The sequence below is a fragment of the Mus pahari genome, chromosome 2, assembly GCF_900095145.1.
Source record: "Mus pahari chromosome 2, PAHARI_EIJ_v1.1, whole genome shotgun sequence".
NCBI lineage: Eukaryota > Metazoa > Chordata > Mammalia > Rodentia > Muridae > Mus > Mus pahari.
In genome coordinates, this window is record NC_034591.1 from 133669558 (window position 1) to 133683002 (window position 13445).

Below are 13445 nucleotides of genomic sequence, written 5' to 3' on the forward strand. Positions count from 1 at the left end.
TCCCAGAAGTTAGGTTGCTTCTGTCTGTCCCGAAGCTGTGTAGCTTCTGTGGTCCACACTCTCGCCAGTGCAGACTGGAGCCTAAGCGAACCGGAGCAAAGATGGCTCTCCTGCCAGCTCAGGTCTTGAGACTCTTCCCGGGCGGTCACCCCTCCTCGGGCAGGAAAGGTGCTGGATGACTGGAACCAGAAATGGGATTTTTCCCAGAAGCTGTGTCACTTCTGCAGGCCACCCTCTCCCCAGCAGTGCACCGGAGCAAAGATGGCCCTCCTACTGGTTCAGGCCCTGAGACTGCTCCCGGGCAGACACCCCTCCTCCGGCAGGAAAGGCACCGGATTACTGGAGCCAGAAATGGGATCGTTCCCAGAAGCTGTGTCACTTTTGCAGGCTGCCCTCTCCCTGGCCACACACTGGAGCAAAGATGGCTCTCTTACCAGCTCTCCTCTGGCAGGAAAGGTGCAGGATGTCTGGAGCCAGAAATGGAGTCTGTCCCAGCAGCTGTGTCACTTCTGCAGGTTGCCCTCTCCCCGGCAGTCATTTCTGATTATTCTTAAATTCACTTTGTAGATTCAGAGATCCACCTGCCTCTGCCTCCTAAGAGCTGGGATTGAAGGCATGCACCACCAAGCCCAGCAACATGGGTGAACTTTAAGAACACAATACCATGCGAAAGCTAGAAAGCCTATAATGAAATAATAACATGAATTCAAAACCAGACAAAGTTGAACAGCAGAGATACCCAGAGTTGGACTGTGACAGGTGAGGATGTGTCCAGAAAGGCACGGCAGGGCAGGTTGTCAGCGCTGTGCTGTTGTAGGCGCTGTGCGCTGGTGCTTGCTTTACTCTTTAATGTCACAACTACATGCTGTGAATCTTCATGAACTTAGATTTTAAATTAGAAAGAAATGAGTTTACCACATTTTCATTTAGCTTTTGGTAACAAAATACTTTATTGGTACCACTTAATGTAAAAAATATAGTAATGCTTTCATTGCTTAACTTACATCTTCAAATAAAAGCTAGTTTAAAAAAATAGGAGTTAAAGTAAAAATCATTTGATTATCTCAAAACCAAGCTGAAATCACCTTTGTAAATCATTAAGTACCCTAATTTTAAATACCACGGTCACTGGTCTTTACAATAAATAAGTGTGTACAAAGGAGATACTGGCTCTGCTTATTCTGCAGAAAGCACTTTATACATCTTTAAAAAAATACCTCAACGCTACTCCAGGTAGAACCCTCAGCAACTAGTTATTATTGAATTGGATTCACATTAGCACCTAGAAATTTGGCATTTGTAACATTTGAGATGGTATGATTTACTGAACAAAAATAATGGCTTTTTCTGCGTTCTCATGGGTTATATAGAAATAGCAGGTCCCTTTAAAAGCCAGGGATTAAAAAAATTATGCATGCCTTTATTTTATCTCCAATTTCTGGATCTAGTAAATGGTCCAATGCTAAAATATCCATGTGTGATAAATATTATAGTACAGTTCCACTGGAATATAATTTCTTATTCATCTTGTCTCATTAATATAATTTACATTTCAATTAAAGTAGCACTCAGTCTGTACATGTTTTTTAAAGTACTCCATAATTCATATTTTTATCAGATCACTTTTTCCCCCTTCCCTTTTCTCAAATCAAGGGTGGTCTTACTATATAATGCATTAAATTGTTTTTTCAATAAAACTCTTTCAACTGAAAGTATAATACAAATGCAAATACAATTGTGGCAAAATTAGCATATAGAAAATAAATATATATATATGTACCCATGCTAAACAAGACAGTGCAAAACAAAAGCCATACAAAACCATGCTATAATGTTCATCTTCTATGCCTCTTCAGGAAGGTTCTGATACATCTGGCTTATATAAAAAGACGTTCCCAAACATAGCTATTGTCCTGCATTCCAATATAATAAAATGTTCAAAACAATCTACTACAATTTGACTATGCATTTTGAATATTGGTAACATAACAATATATTTTATTTATAATCAAACCATAAATTCTAAACTACATCTACTATATCCATTTGCTTAAAAACATATTCAAAGGGAAAGCAATATGAAACTAAGGGGTTTTGACTTATGCCTTTGTGATGGACTGTAGATTATAGATGTGTTCATTATTCTCTGTGAAAAAATATTCTACATATGATCAATGAAAGCTTTCATCTAAAGCCTGAAGTCAAATGATTGACTTAGTGGTCAGCAGGTATATCCGCCTGATTTCGACCAGTGTTCTGTTCCCTGTAGGAGTGTGCTGACCAACTCAACATCAGCCTTGTACACATCCAGGACCAATCAGAACACAGGTACCAGGCAGAATCTAATTCAAACGATTTGGGGGACAAATATCAAATTTCATTTTGTCAACTGTTTCATACTATAGCACTCTCACAAGGCAGGCTTAGGCTTTACATCAAGACACCAGCGTCTTCTTCTTATATCAAGCTGAGCTACAAAAACATTTCAGAAAGATCATGGAAAAGAAAAGTTTTTCTTTGGAAGAGGCACATAATCTAGAGTTGGAATTAAGGCTGAATAAACAGTGCTGGTTTGTGGTTCAGACTCTCACACGTTGACTCTGTCTGTTACCCAGCAGCCTCGCTGTTTGTTCTGTATGCCTGTTTGCGAAGATGCATCTCTATTTCCTCCCTGAAGACCATCATTCCCAGGTGGGAGTGAGAGGCCTCATTCATGGCTTTGGATTGGATGCACATTCGGTACTGCTCAGGGGTCAGCTCATCTGCACAATGTTTCTCATGCCAGAGGTGGAAGAGACCAGGAACTGGAGTCCGAATCACAATAAGATCACCGTGTAAGTATTTTCGGTAAAGATGAACATCTTCTCCACCCCAGCCTTTTACTTCCAAGTCGAATCCACCTGCAGGTACAAAACGGACACTTTCAGTGTCTGCAGCCAGAGCATAAACAAGTATCTGAGTATTAGATGTTCTGCTTCAAATGAGACTGTATGGTATAGCACAAGAAGACTACAGCATAGTGGGATAACTTCCTGGTCGGAAATTCCATTAACAACTGACATTTAGACTACGAGAGTTCAACATCAGTTGCTGAAAACATTGCTATCATGAAAAATATTTAAGAACACCAAATCCTACAGAAAGTCAAAGGAGAAGGAAATACAAATCATGCCCCCACCATTAATATTTTTTCTATCTTTCAAGAAACAAAATTGCCTGGGATACAGAAAACTTCCATAGGAAAACCCCACAAGAAATGGACAAACAGGAGACAGAAGTTTAAGACTGGGTGCACAGATGGTGTTACACAGCACTGTGCTCTGGGCCACACTGCCACCATCTTCGTGAGTTTAGCTGTGTCTGTTTGCAAAAGTTCACCACAGCTGGACTTGCTGACTACTGACCTTCCCTGTGGGAGGAGCAGAGACCCCCAATGCAGCATCCTGCCATGTTTCCCAAGCAGGGATATGCAATTCTGTCCCAATTGCATGTGACCTCTGGGAGGGCTTAGAAGTACACAGTATAGGAAGGTCTAGGGACGGGGTCCCAGGCACTTAGTCCTGGGCAATCTTTATCCATGTTGGGTGCAAACTTTCCCATGTGGCTGCTTTAAAATCACCCATGCTCCTGCCTGGAACACCCATTGGTCTGTAAGCAAGCCTAATACAGTCACTGGAGCGAACTGCTGGATTGTACTTTGGTTTAATTAATCCTTGGGACGTTTAGAGGAAAGGGAGATATTACTTACATCTTCCTTAAGGAAGGAATTTTAGCAGCATATGGTTTGAACTCACAGGAGTAAAGTGGGGTTGCTGAAGGAGTTCAGAAAAAAAAAATAAGGCTTAGGTTTAAATACTAACACATGCAGAGTTTTAGAGGTTAAACAGGTGGAGAAAGGCAAAAGCTGAGACGTGAACTCTGGCAAGGGAGACAACTCTGTAAAAGATGCCAAAATAGTAGCCAACTGAAGAAGGTACTCAAGGAAGAAGCTGCCAGATGTCTGTTACTCTGTTAGGACTGAAAAAAAAGGAGAAAGAAAAAACAAAACCAAAGACACTGGGCATGGCAGTGCACACCTATAATACCAGCAGTCATGAGGCAGAGGCAGGGGGATCTTAGGTCTGAGTCCAGTTTGAGCTATAAGAGCCTGTCTCAAAAAAACAGAAGTTATGCATCCAGGTCCAGTCCTCAGTACCAATAAATTAAGGAGAAAGACCATGCCAGTGGACATGGCATATAAATGTGATGCTAACCTTATTATCATAACTCTGACAAGTGGTAGGACAGAGGCTGACAGCAGTGGGGGATGGTGAAATGGAGATATTTCTTAAATTGGGTTCAAGCTAAACAACTGACTTTTTTTTAAAAAAAAAAAAAGCAGGAAGAACAAAGAAGTATTTAAAACTTTTTGAACAGTTAGAAAATAGTCTTAAAAAAAAAAAAAAAAAATTCTGGGCTGGAGAGATGGCTCAGTGGTTAAGAGTACTGACTGCTTTTCCAGAGGTCCTGAGTTCAATTTTCCAGCAACCACATGTGGCCCACAACCATCTGTAATGGGATCAGAAATCCTTTTCTTGTGTGTCTGAAGACAGTGAGCTTGTACTCACATACATAAAATAAATAAATAAAAATTCTTTAAGACCAGGCTTCTAAATTAACATTCATACCTAAGATCTCTATAGTTTAAGCAGATGCAAAGAATCACTGGTTCCCAGGGAAGAACTGTGTCTAGGAGCCAGTCTGGGACAGGAAAGCTATAATTCCCGAATGCTGGACAAGTGTGAGAGTTAGGGTTCCATGTGGACCTATCCACACCAGGCTTTATGCTGGGAAATTGCACCTCTAGTCCCATTTGGTCCTCACAGTGAAGACAGAAAAACAATCCTCTAGATTCTAAAACACCTCATTTCTAGAGACTGAGGTATAAGAGTAGGGGTGGGAAACCGTAGTGAATTAAGTTTTAAAACCTTGTTCTTGGTTCTTTGTGAATTTTACATCATGCACCTGACCCCTCTTATTTCCCCTCCCCTTCTACTCACCCTCCACCCTTGCAACTTCTCCCCAATAGAGAAAAAGAAAAATCTCATTATGGAAGCTGTAGTGTGTCACAGCATGTATAACCTTTTGTCCACACTGCACTGCATGCAAATGTTCATTGCAGTGATGTGTTGGTCTGGTAGGAGGCCTCTGGCTTCTGCTACTCTATCAGTACTGGATCCTCACTGGGACTCTTCTTGGACATCCTGTTGTTGCCCTGTGCCATGGAGATCCTGTAGTTTTGGATCTGTAGGATCAGCCCCTTCATGCATCCCAGTGGTTCACCTATGGGGTGGATGTTAGGGTGGGCAAATTCAAAGCCCTGGATCTGGGCCTGAGAGGTACCTGAGCTGGTCAGCCCTCAGGCTCTCCAGATCTCATGTCCCTGGAACTGGCTTATGAGAAACTCCTACACCAGAGCCAGCTCCACTGTGCCACACAGGCAAGGGGCAAGAGCATCTCTCCCTTGTCCATGTGACCATACAGCAGACAAGTGGCAGGGCCAGCTCTCTCAGGCTCACACCACTGGGGCTGGCTTGCCTGTGCCCCTGACACCAGGGTCAGCTCTACTGTGCTACCCAGGTAAAGTGCAGGGCCTGCTCTCTTGAATGCTGAGCTGGTGAGGGGCAGGTACAATTTTCCTGCTCTCGTGACCCAGAACCAGGTCTCCTACCAGCCACAGGTGGTGAGGGCCAAGAGGGGAGGAGGGTACCTCTCCTTTGCCCATATCACTGCATGGGAGATGAGTGGTAGGGCCAGCTCTCCCACAATCATACCCTCAGGGCCTGTTCACCTGCAACTTCTGCAACATGCTGGGTTGTTCTCTGGAGCACTGTAGCTGGCTAGGGCAGCTCTCCTGCTCTAATGCCTCCAGGGCCAGCTTTCCCATGATGCCCAGGAGAGGGATGGGCCTGTTCTGCACAGCCCTCAGACATCAACTTGTCTCTGGGCAGCAGCCCAGACCAGGGCTTTGGTTATAACAGACCCTTGCTGCTGCAGGGCCACAGACCCATCCCCAGCTCCTCACATCAGGTGTTCCTCACTACCCTTCGTCCCCAGTCCTGCCTCTCTTCACTGTGCACACAGCCTTCTGTTTCTCTCTCTTTCATTTCTGTACCACTTACTTGCTCCTGGTAGTGGCACCTGGTGTCTCTGAGTGTCTAGGGTTGTCTCATGAGTGGTCTCAGGAGTGCTATGGCAGATCGTGCATTAGGGCACTGGGCACGGGTCATTTCAGGCATGGTCTATGCCCCTGGGCCTGCACAGCATCAAACTGGTAGTCACCTCAGGTTAGCTTTCTGACCGGGCTCCATGGCACCAGCATGGTGGCCATCCAGGCTTGCTTCTCACCCAGCCTGCCTGAGCAGCTTCTTGTGAAGGTCACTTATCTCAGGCACACACCCACCCAGGACCTGTGGTCCTAGATGGGGTTCCTCTAGTTTCTGGCTTGCTCCCCATCCTGGCAGCCCATCTGGGACTGCCTGGCACCAGACTGGTGGTTCTCAGGCTTGCTTTTTACAGGGAGTATTAAGCTACTAATCATTCAGATGTTCGTAGGTCAGAACACTGAGCATAGTCATAGCCTCTCTCCTCTCTGCCACCTACTGATACACATGTGACACAGCAGCCACACCTGTAACACCTCTATGGGCAGAGAATTCAGTTTTTATAAGGCCTGACATCAGGAGAAACTATTTAATCAGAACCCAATCTGTTGAGGGATTTTGTTGTTGTTGTTTTAAGTCAGAGCCTGAAGTAAGGCAATACCAACTCCATTCTCCCTCTAGCTTCCATTCCCAGAAAAAGCAGAGGGAAGACAGATGCACCAACTTCACAGTACAGGCCACAGGTTTACTAAAGCACTGAGACCTAAACAAACAACATAATAGCAAAACCCCCAACAAGACACTACTTCATACACACTCTAACAGTTGAAATAATAGTAAAACAACAACAAAAAACAAAAAAGTGAGACTGAGAAACGGCTCAGTGGTTAAGAGCACTAGCTACTCTTCCAGAGGTCCGGAGTTCAAATCCCAGCAACCACATGGTGGCTCACAACCATCCGTAATGGGATCTGATGTCTGATTCCGGCAGGTAGATAGCATACTCATACATAAAATACATACATTAATTAAGCTTTAAAAAAGATAACAATACAAACTACTGAGAATGTAGAAACGTTAGAACTCCCATGCACTGCTGAGAAAATGTAAAGGGTGCAGTGCTTTTGAAGGTGCCATGGCAGTTTCTGAAAAGGTTCAGCACAGCCAACCTGATGCATTATTTCCTTCTTGCTGGGACTAATACCCAGCCTGAAGCGATTTAAGGAAAGATTACTCTGGCTCACAGTCTGAGGGCACCTCACAGCAGGAACGGCATGGCCACAGTAGTGTGAGGCCATTGGTCACATTTTATTCATAGTCAAGAACAGACAGTGATGAATCGTGTGTGTGTGTGTGTGTGTGTGTGTGTGTGTTTGTGTGTGTGTGTGTTTTAAATTCAGTTCAGGATGCCAGCCCATGGTTGGTGTGGCTCAAGAGTTTTGTTTCCTTTGGGATTCAAAATCCCTTCAAGTATGATATTTAAGAGGAACCATCACACTGTATAGTATCAATTTTACTATAGGAAAAAAATGAAAAAATTTATGTCTACACAAAAGCATAGACACAAATATTTAAATCTTCATAGCAGAAATTCTCCTAATAGCCTAAAAACATAACCAAAATATCTATCTACAGATAGAAAACGTATGTTCTAACCATACAGTGGTACATTATTTGGCTCTAAAAATGAATGAGGTACGTAATAATGGCACACATCTAAGGCTAAGCATTGAACCCTGAAAACACCACAGTGAGTGGAAGAAAGCAGTACTGAAAGGCCATGGATGCCAGACTGTAATATGCAAGTGCTCAGAAGGGGCAAACCAATAGGAAGCAGGTCAGTGAGTCTGGGAGTGAAGGAGATGATGGAAAATAAAGAAGAATAACAGCTGATGGGCATGGGGTTTAAGGTGATAATAGTGTAAAGTTATTGGTGACAGCTAGTCAATTTAGGCAACTGTACATTTCAAGTTGCTAAACTTTACATGTGATCTGTAAGTCAATAGACTACTCAAAACAGTCACAATATTGTTACAATATACAAAAAATCTATTTTTGAAAGACAGTAAATACTATTTTAATATGTAAAAAATCAGGGAAATGGCATTTGTTTCATCATTACTTCTTGCTTTTCCATCATTCAGGTTTTATAATGACAAAGGACAAGAGTTGAGGGACTTGAAGACAAATGGTAATTATAAAAGTGAATTTCATATGGGTTAAGAATATCAAAACTGGATGCTATGGTTTCTATTATGTCATGGAAATGGAGACACTAACTAACCTGCAGTTATAGAATTCTCCTCTTTACAAAGCTACTCTTTGGCACTTCTCGTGAGTACAACTGAGGAGGAGGAGAGGGAGACAAGCCCAGACCTCTGACTTCTTTGGCCTTAGTGGTGCTCAGTTTCTAGCTCCAACTTCAGAGGGGCCCCTCCCCCTTGTCTTCATACTGGGCTTCTGCATAGTACTCAAACAGAAAACTAAAAAGGGCTTCATCTTTAAATGAAAAGAGAACACCTTTAACTAGATACTCCAAGATTACTTGTGGCTGTAACACCTACGACAACCTGTAATGTTTTAGAAAGCTCTGGAAGAGTACTGCAAACAACTGTAAACAAAGCAACATGCCAGCCAACGACTTCTTTCTTGTTTGCTTGCTTTTAAAGAAACTAGTAAATTCAGTTTTTACCTTTACAACCTCATTTTTACAATCTAAGACATTAACTATGAGCTTTGCTTTGCCTTTCATATTTTAGCTATACATCCCTAAAATTTAACTAAAGGCACTCAATTCTGATACCTTTCGGGAAAATGCCATAAGGCCTAGAATAAAGACATCAAGTTCTACCCTTGGATGTAGTGTATACCCACCGACACTCAGGAAATCCGATTGATATTGACAGGTCATCCCAAAGCCAAAGTCTCTCCAAAAACCAGAGTCCTTTTTATGAACCTTATGGTAAAGAAGAAAAAATTCAATTTAATTTTTAATAACTAGAAGTTTAATCAATAATTAAACAACTACTTCACAAAAAATTTTCCTGTCATTTATTTAAAGGATCATATGCTGTGATGTCCTTACAAAACAAGCAAATATCCTAATCTGCATGAGCACAAGATTTTTAACACTTGAACTCAAGCCCTGTACTGCTTTGAAGCTGGGGTTACTAATAACAAAAAAGGATGGTTCTGACTTCAATGGGCTCATGATGGGAGGACAAAAGTTAATTGTGGATGTGTGTGTCATAATTTACAACAACCACCTCTACACAGTGTAAAAAAAAAAAAATCCATTTTTCCTCTTCGAGCCCCTGCTCTCAGAATGATGACTCTGAGACTATTTATTAATAAATGCCTTGGTCAGAGCTTTGGCTCATTCCCTGACTAGCTCATAACTTATTTAATCTCTCAAAACTTCTGTCTTCCACATAGTTAGTTACCTCTTCTCAGTCACAGCCTGCTTCTTCCTTAACATCTTCCATAGCATCTCCCCCAGCATCTCTCTCAGCGTCTCTCCTACATTTCTCCTGCATCCCCTTTTATTTTCTCACTGTTTCCCAGAATTCTCTTTCTTCCTGCCAGTGTCCCACCCCCAATTCCCTGCCTCAGTCCACTGGCCATAGGCTTTTTTATTGACAGGTGATACTTATAAGAGACTCTCTGCAACACACACACCTTATTTGGGTGTTTACCAGCAACCCATTTCCCGGCTTCCTCAGTATAGTTTTCTATTATTTAGTCCTATAAAGCTTATAAGCTTTTAGGAAACCCTTGTCATCTATAGCTTTTCAATAGGATATAATACTTTGCAACCATGAGATAGTTTTACCCCAGTTAGTGTAAGGTGTTCATTAACAGGTATTAAGACAGAATTCAAACCAATAAGCTAAAAAGAGAGGGTTGTTGGGCACATAAAACCCGAAGATCCTCCTATTCTATGAGAGATTGTAGAAAAGACAACTTGTTCTGTTTATGTGGTATAAGCAAGGGGTTGACAAGCTACAGTTCCAGGCTAACTCTAGCCCGCCACCTGCTTTGTAAATAATTTATCATGACAAAGACATATGTGGGCTTTCACAGTACAGGGGGAGAGAACTGTGAGATTACAACTGGACTATTTGGCCTGGAAAGCCTAAAATATCTCCCACTGGCTCTTTACAGAAAGTTTGCAAACAACTGGCGAAGACACCCTTAGAACTACCAAATCCTTTCCCTATGTGAGGAAAACCAATATTAAAATAAACTTGTTGCTGTTGAAGTCCAAGTAGAGAAACACAAAACCAAGGATGTGTAGGATACTAGCAAACTAATAAATCTTCATTTCAAAAAGGCCATGCCACATGCCAACACAAGTGGGAAGCATGACAGCAGAGGGCACAACTGTTTACAGTGGCTTACACAACACTTCTTTGCGGACGTAAACTGAGCAGGGACTGAATGAAATGAGAGAAGCTATGCAAGTATTTGGAAGATAGCACGGCAAGCCAGGAAAAGAGCAAGCACAGATCTCGGCTGAGAGTGTTCAACACCGAGGGGACAGACTGTGGCAAAAGGACAGTAAGTGAGGCCCCAGGGTGACATAAAAGAGGGTTAGATTAGATCTGTTAGGATCAGTGTGAGGAAGGGTGATGAAGGAGTCCTTGTTAAGGGAGTGGTCAGCTTTGTTACCACAGAAGGACAGGTGGGTCCCAGGAAGTGGGGCAGTTCCTTCACTGGGAATGCACAGAGCCTAGGGCAGTAAGGAAGACAGCTCTTGAGAGGAAAATGAAGAACCAGTTGTTTATCTTTCCCAAGAGAAACAGAAAACCATGTCAGCAGAAAGCGAAGGCTTCTGGAAGGGAAGGGGCAGGTGTGATCAGCGCGGTTCCAAGGCCAGAGGGCAGGAAGAAGGTAGGAGCAAGGCCCCAAGGCAGCTCAGGAGCCCAGGCCTGGGCAGCTAAGGCCACATGCTGTGGAGCAGGACTGTGGTTGACCTCCCTGGGGCCTGGGAGACAGTCATCCTTCACCAGGCTGGGATGCTATGGGAGGACACTGCAGAGACAGGAGACACAGGAGGTGAGCACACAGCAAAGCAGCCAGTTGCTTCTGGGGCACTGAGTCCAGTGTGGGGAAAGACACGACGGTAAGACGATTCTGACTTGTTAGAGACCAGCTAAGACTCAAGGAGAAGTACTGTAGCCACAGTCCACTAACTTGTCTTGCAGAAAGCTGTGGAATAAATATTTTAGGCTGAAAGAAACATTCAGTCTGTCACAATTCTTGTACTGTAAAAACAGTCACTGACAATAAATAATTAAAGGAGCAGGCTGTGCCCCTGTAAGCTTTATTATGGTCACTAGAATTTCAACTTCATATAATTTTCATGTGTGATAAAATATTCTATGCCCAGTGTGATAGTCTCCCTGCTGCCTTTGGATCAAGATGTAGAACTCTCAGCTCCTCCAGCACCAAGTTGGCCTGTACAATGCCATGTTTTCTACCATAATGATAATGGACTGAACCTCTAAATGTAAGCCAGTCCCAATGAAAAGTTTTTATAATAATTGCCTTGGTCATGGTGTCTCTTCACAGCAATAAAATCCTAGCTAAGACACTAACCACAACCTAAATATCTAAGCCCCCACACTCCCATCCCCAGGAATACCAGGGGAATATACATTGTATTTAGTAACACACATCTACCATGGCTATACCAGACCCCTGACCTTTCCTATTTCCACTTCTTTCTTTTCCTTTCTCTCCATATCTCCTCCAAACTCAAGATATCAGTTCTGTGTCCAAAAATCTCTATTTCTATGCAATTAACACCTTTGCCAAGCTATAACCACACCCCCTCTTCCACCATTGCTAAAGCCCTACTAGCTACTTCCTGTCAGAGATACACAGTCTTTCTTCTCTCTTAATGCTAGCACAGGTAGCATACAATGCAAACTCCTTCTGTGTGATCTGGGCCAGCATTTGCCCCTCCATTTGCCCCTCCTCTGCCAGCTGTGCTCAGAGCACCAGAGGAGACCCAGTCCCTGCTTAGCTGCTTCCTCCCAGCTGTTCGATGCCTATAAACTGCCTCATCTCTGAAATGCCTTTTTGACTGAACACAGCACAGAAATCACCTCATCAGTTTTTACAACTTGGTTTGTTTTAATCATGTCTATTATCTGACTTTATTCTGTTTTCTTCCAGAGTAAGAATCTGTGTGAGTAAGGCTATGGGTGCTGCGGTTCTCGGTGAAGTACAGTGCTTGGCAAAACAGATCCTCATTAACAGATAAACTAACACAACAGAGGCAGTCTGTGTAGTGCCTTGGTATACCTATGGGGCACACTGCCTAGGCCCCAGTTTGGTCAATGCACCAGATACAACATCAGCACAGATGTGTTCTGGGGGGGGGGGTGTCAGGCAGAATAGAATAAAATAGAACCACTCACACAGTAAAGGGTACATAAACATTAGCTGTTATAATACTGTCATCTATCTGGGCATTGTGATACATACTTGTGATACCCAGTACTTAGGAGCCTGAAGCTTAACTCTGAAGCCAGGCTGGGTTAGTAAGTTCAGGACCAGGCCTGAGCTATATAATAAGACTTTGTCTCATAAAGAATGAAAAGAAAAGGAAGGAGGTAGAAAAGAAAAAAGGAAAAATTCTAAAATAACAGCAGTCAGAAGTCATCTGGAAATAACCCACATGTCCATTTTCTTCTACACTTACACTTTGGTATTTACTTTATTTACATTTCATGCCTTCCTCTTGATATATAATACCCACTACACTAAATACTAGTAAATTTCTTATTAAAGTTTTGATTGTGTCTAATGTCACTTGCCCTGATTATCTGTTCAGCTGAGATACCAGGAGTAGGTATTACCAGTAACAGATAGGAACTTGTTTAAACCTGAGCCTAGACAGCTGGCCTATATTCCCACTAGCCTCCCTTGCATGGCTGGGATTTTCAAAAGAAGTAACTTCACAAAGCTCTTTTTCTTTTTTTGGAGGGACTGGTTCTTTATTTCAAAATGTCATTTGTCAATATTCAGTATCAAAACAGTTGCACTACCGGGTTCTCTTTCTCCTGTCGGAGGAGAGTACAAACAAGCCAGGAATCTGCAGGGTGCCCACCTAACAGGTCGAGAAGAAACCACCTGAACATGGCAATTGGGTGGGGACACTTGAAAGATCAGCACACCACTAGCCCACAGACTGCAAAGAATTCTCACAGCCAATGGCTTGGCCAAGCTAACCCAACCCCCTCCCCCAAAACAAAATTTCAAATAATATAAAATTTAAAAAGTTTTCTTTTT

At 42.7% G+C, this 13445-nt stretch overlaps 1 protein-coding gene and 1 non-coding gene across 2 annotated transcripts in view; both read right to left on the reverse strand.

Moving 5' to 3' along the window:
• Window positions 1-925: 925 nt before the first annotated feature.
• The window catches only part of Csgalnact2 (chondroitin sulfate N-acetylgalactosaminyltransferase 2), a 36545-nt gene continuing 24025 nt past the window's right edge, over window positions 926-13445 (reverse strand). Inside the window, exons 7-8 of the mRNA XM_021189859.1 lie at window positions 9018-9099; window positions 926-2900 (exon numbers count right to left, since the gene is read on the reverse strand). Coding sequence (XP_021045518.1) covers window positions 2608-2900; window positions 9018-9099 — 375 coding nt within the window. The 3' untranslated portion in view covers window positions 926-2607. The remainder of the gene's footprint in view (window positions 2901-9017; window positions 9100-13445) is intronic.
• On the reverse strand, window positions 6561-6692 carry LOC115063487. Its single transcript, XR_003843359.1, has one exon. It is a non-coding gene; the product is annotated as a small nucleolar RNA SNORA17 (small nucleolar RNA).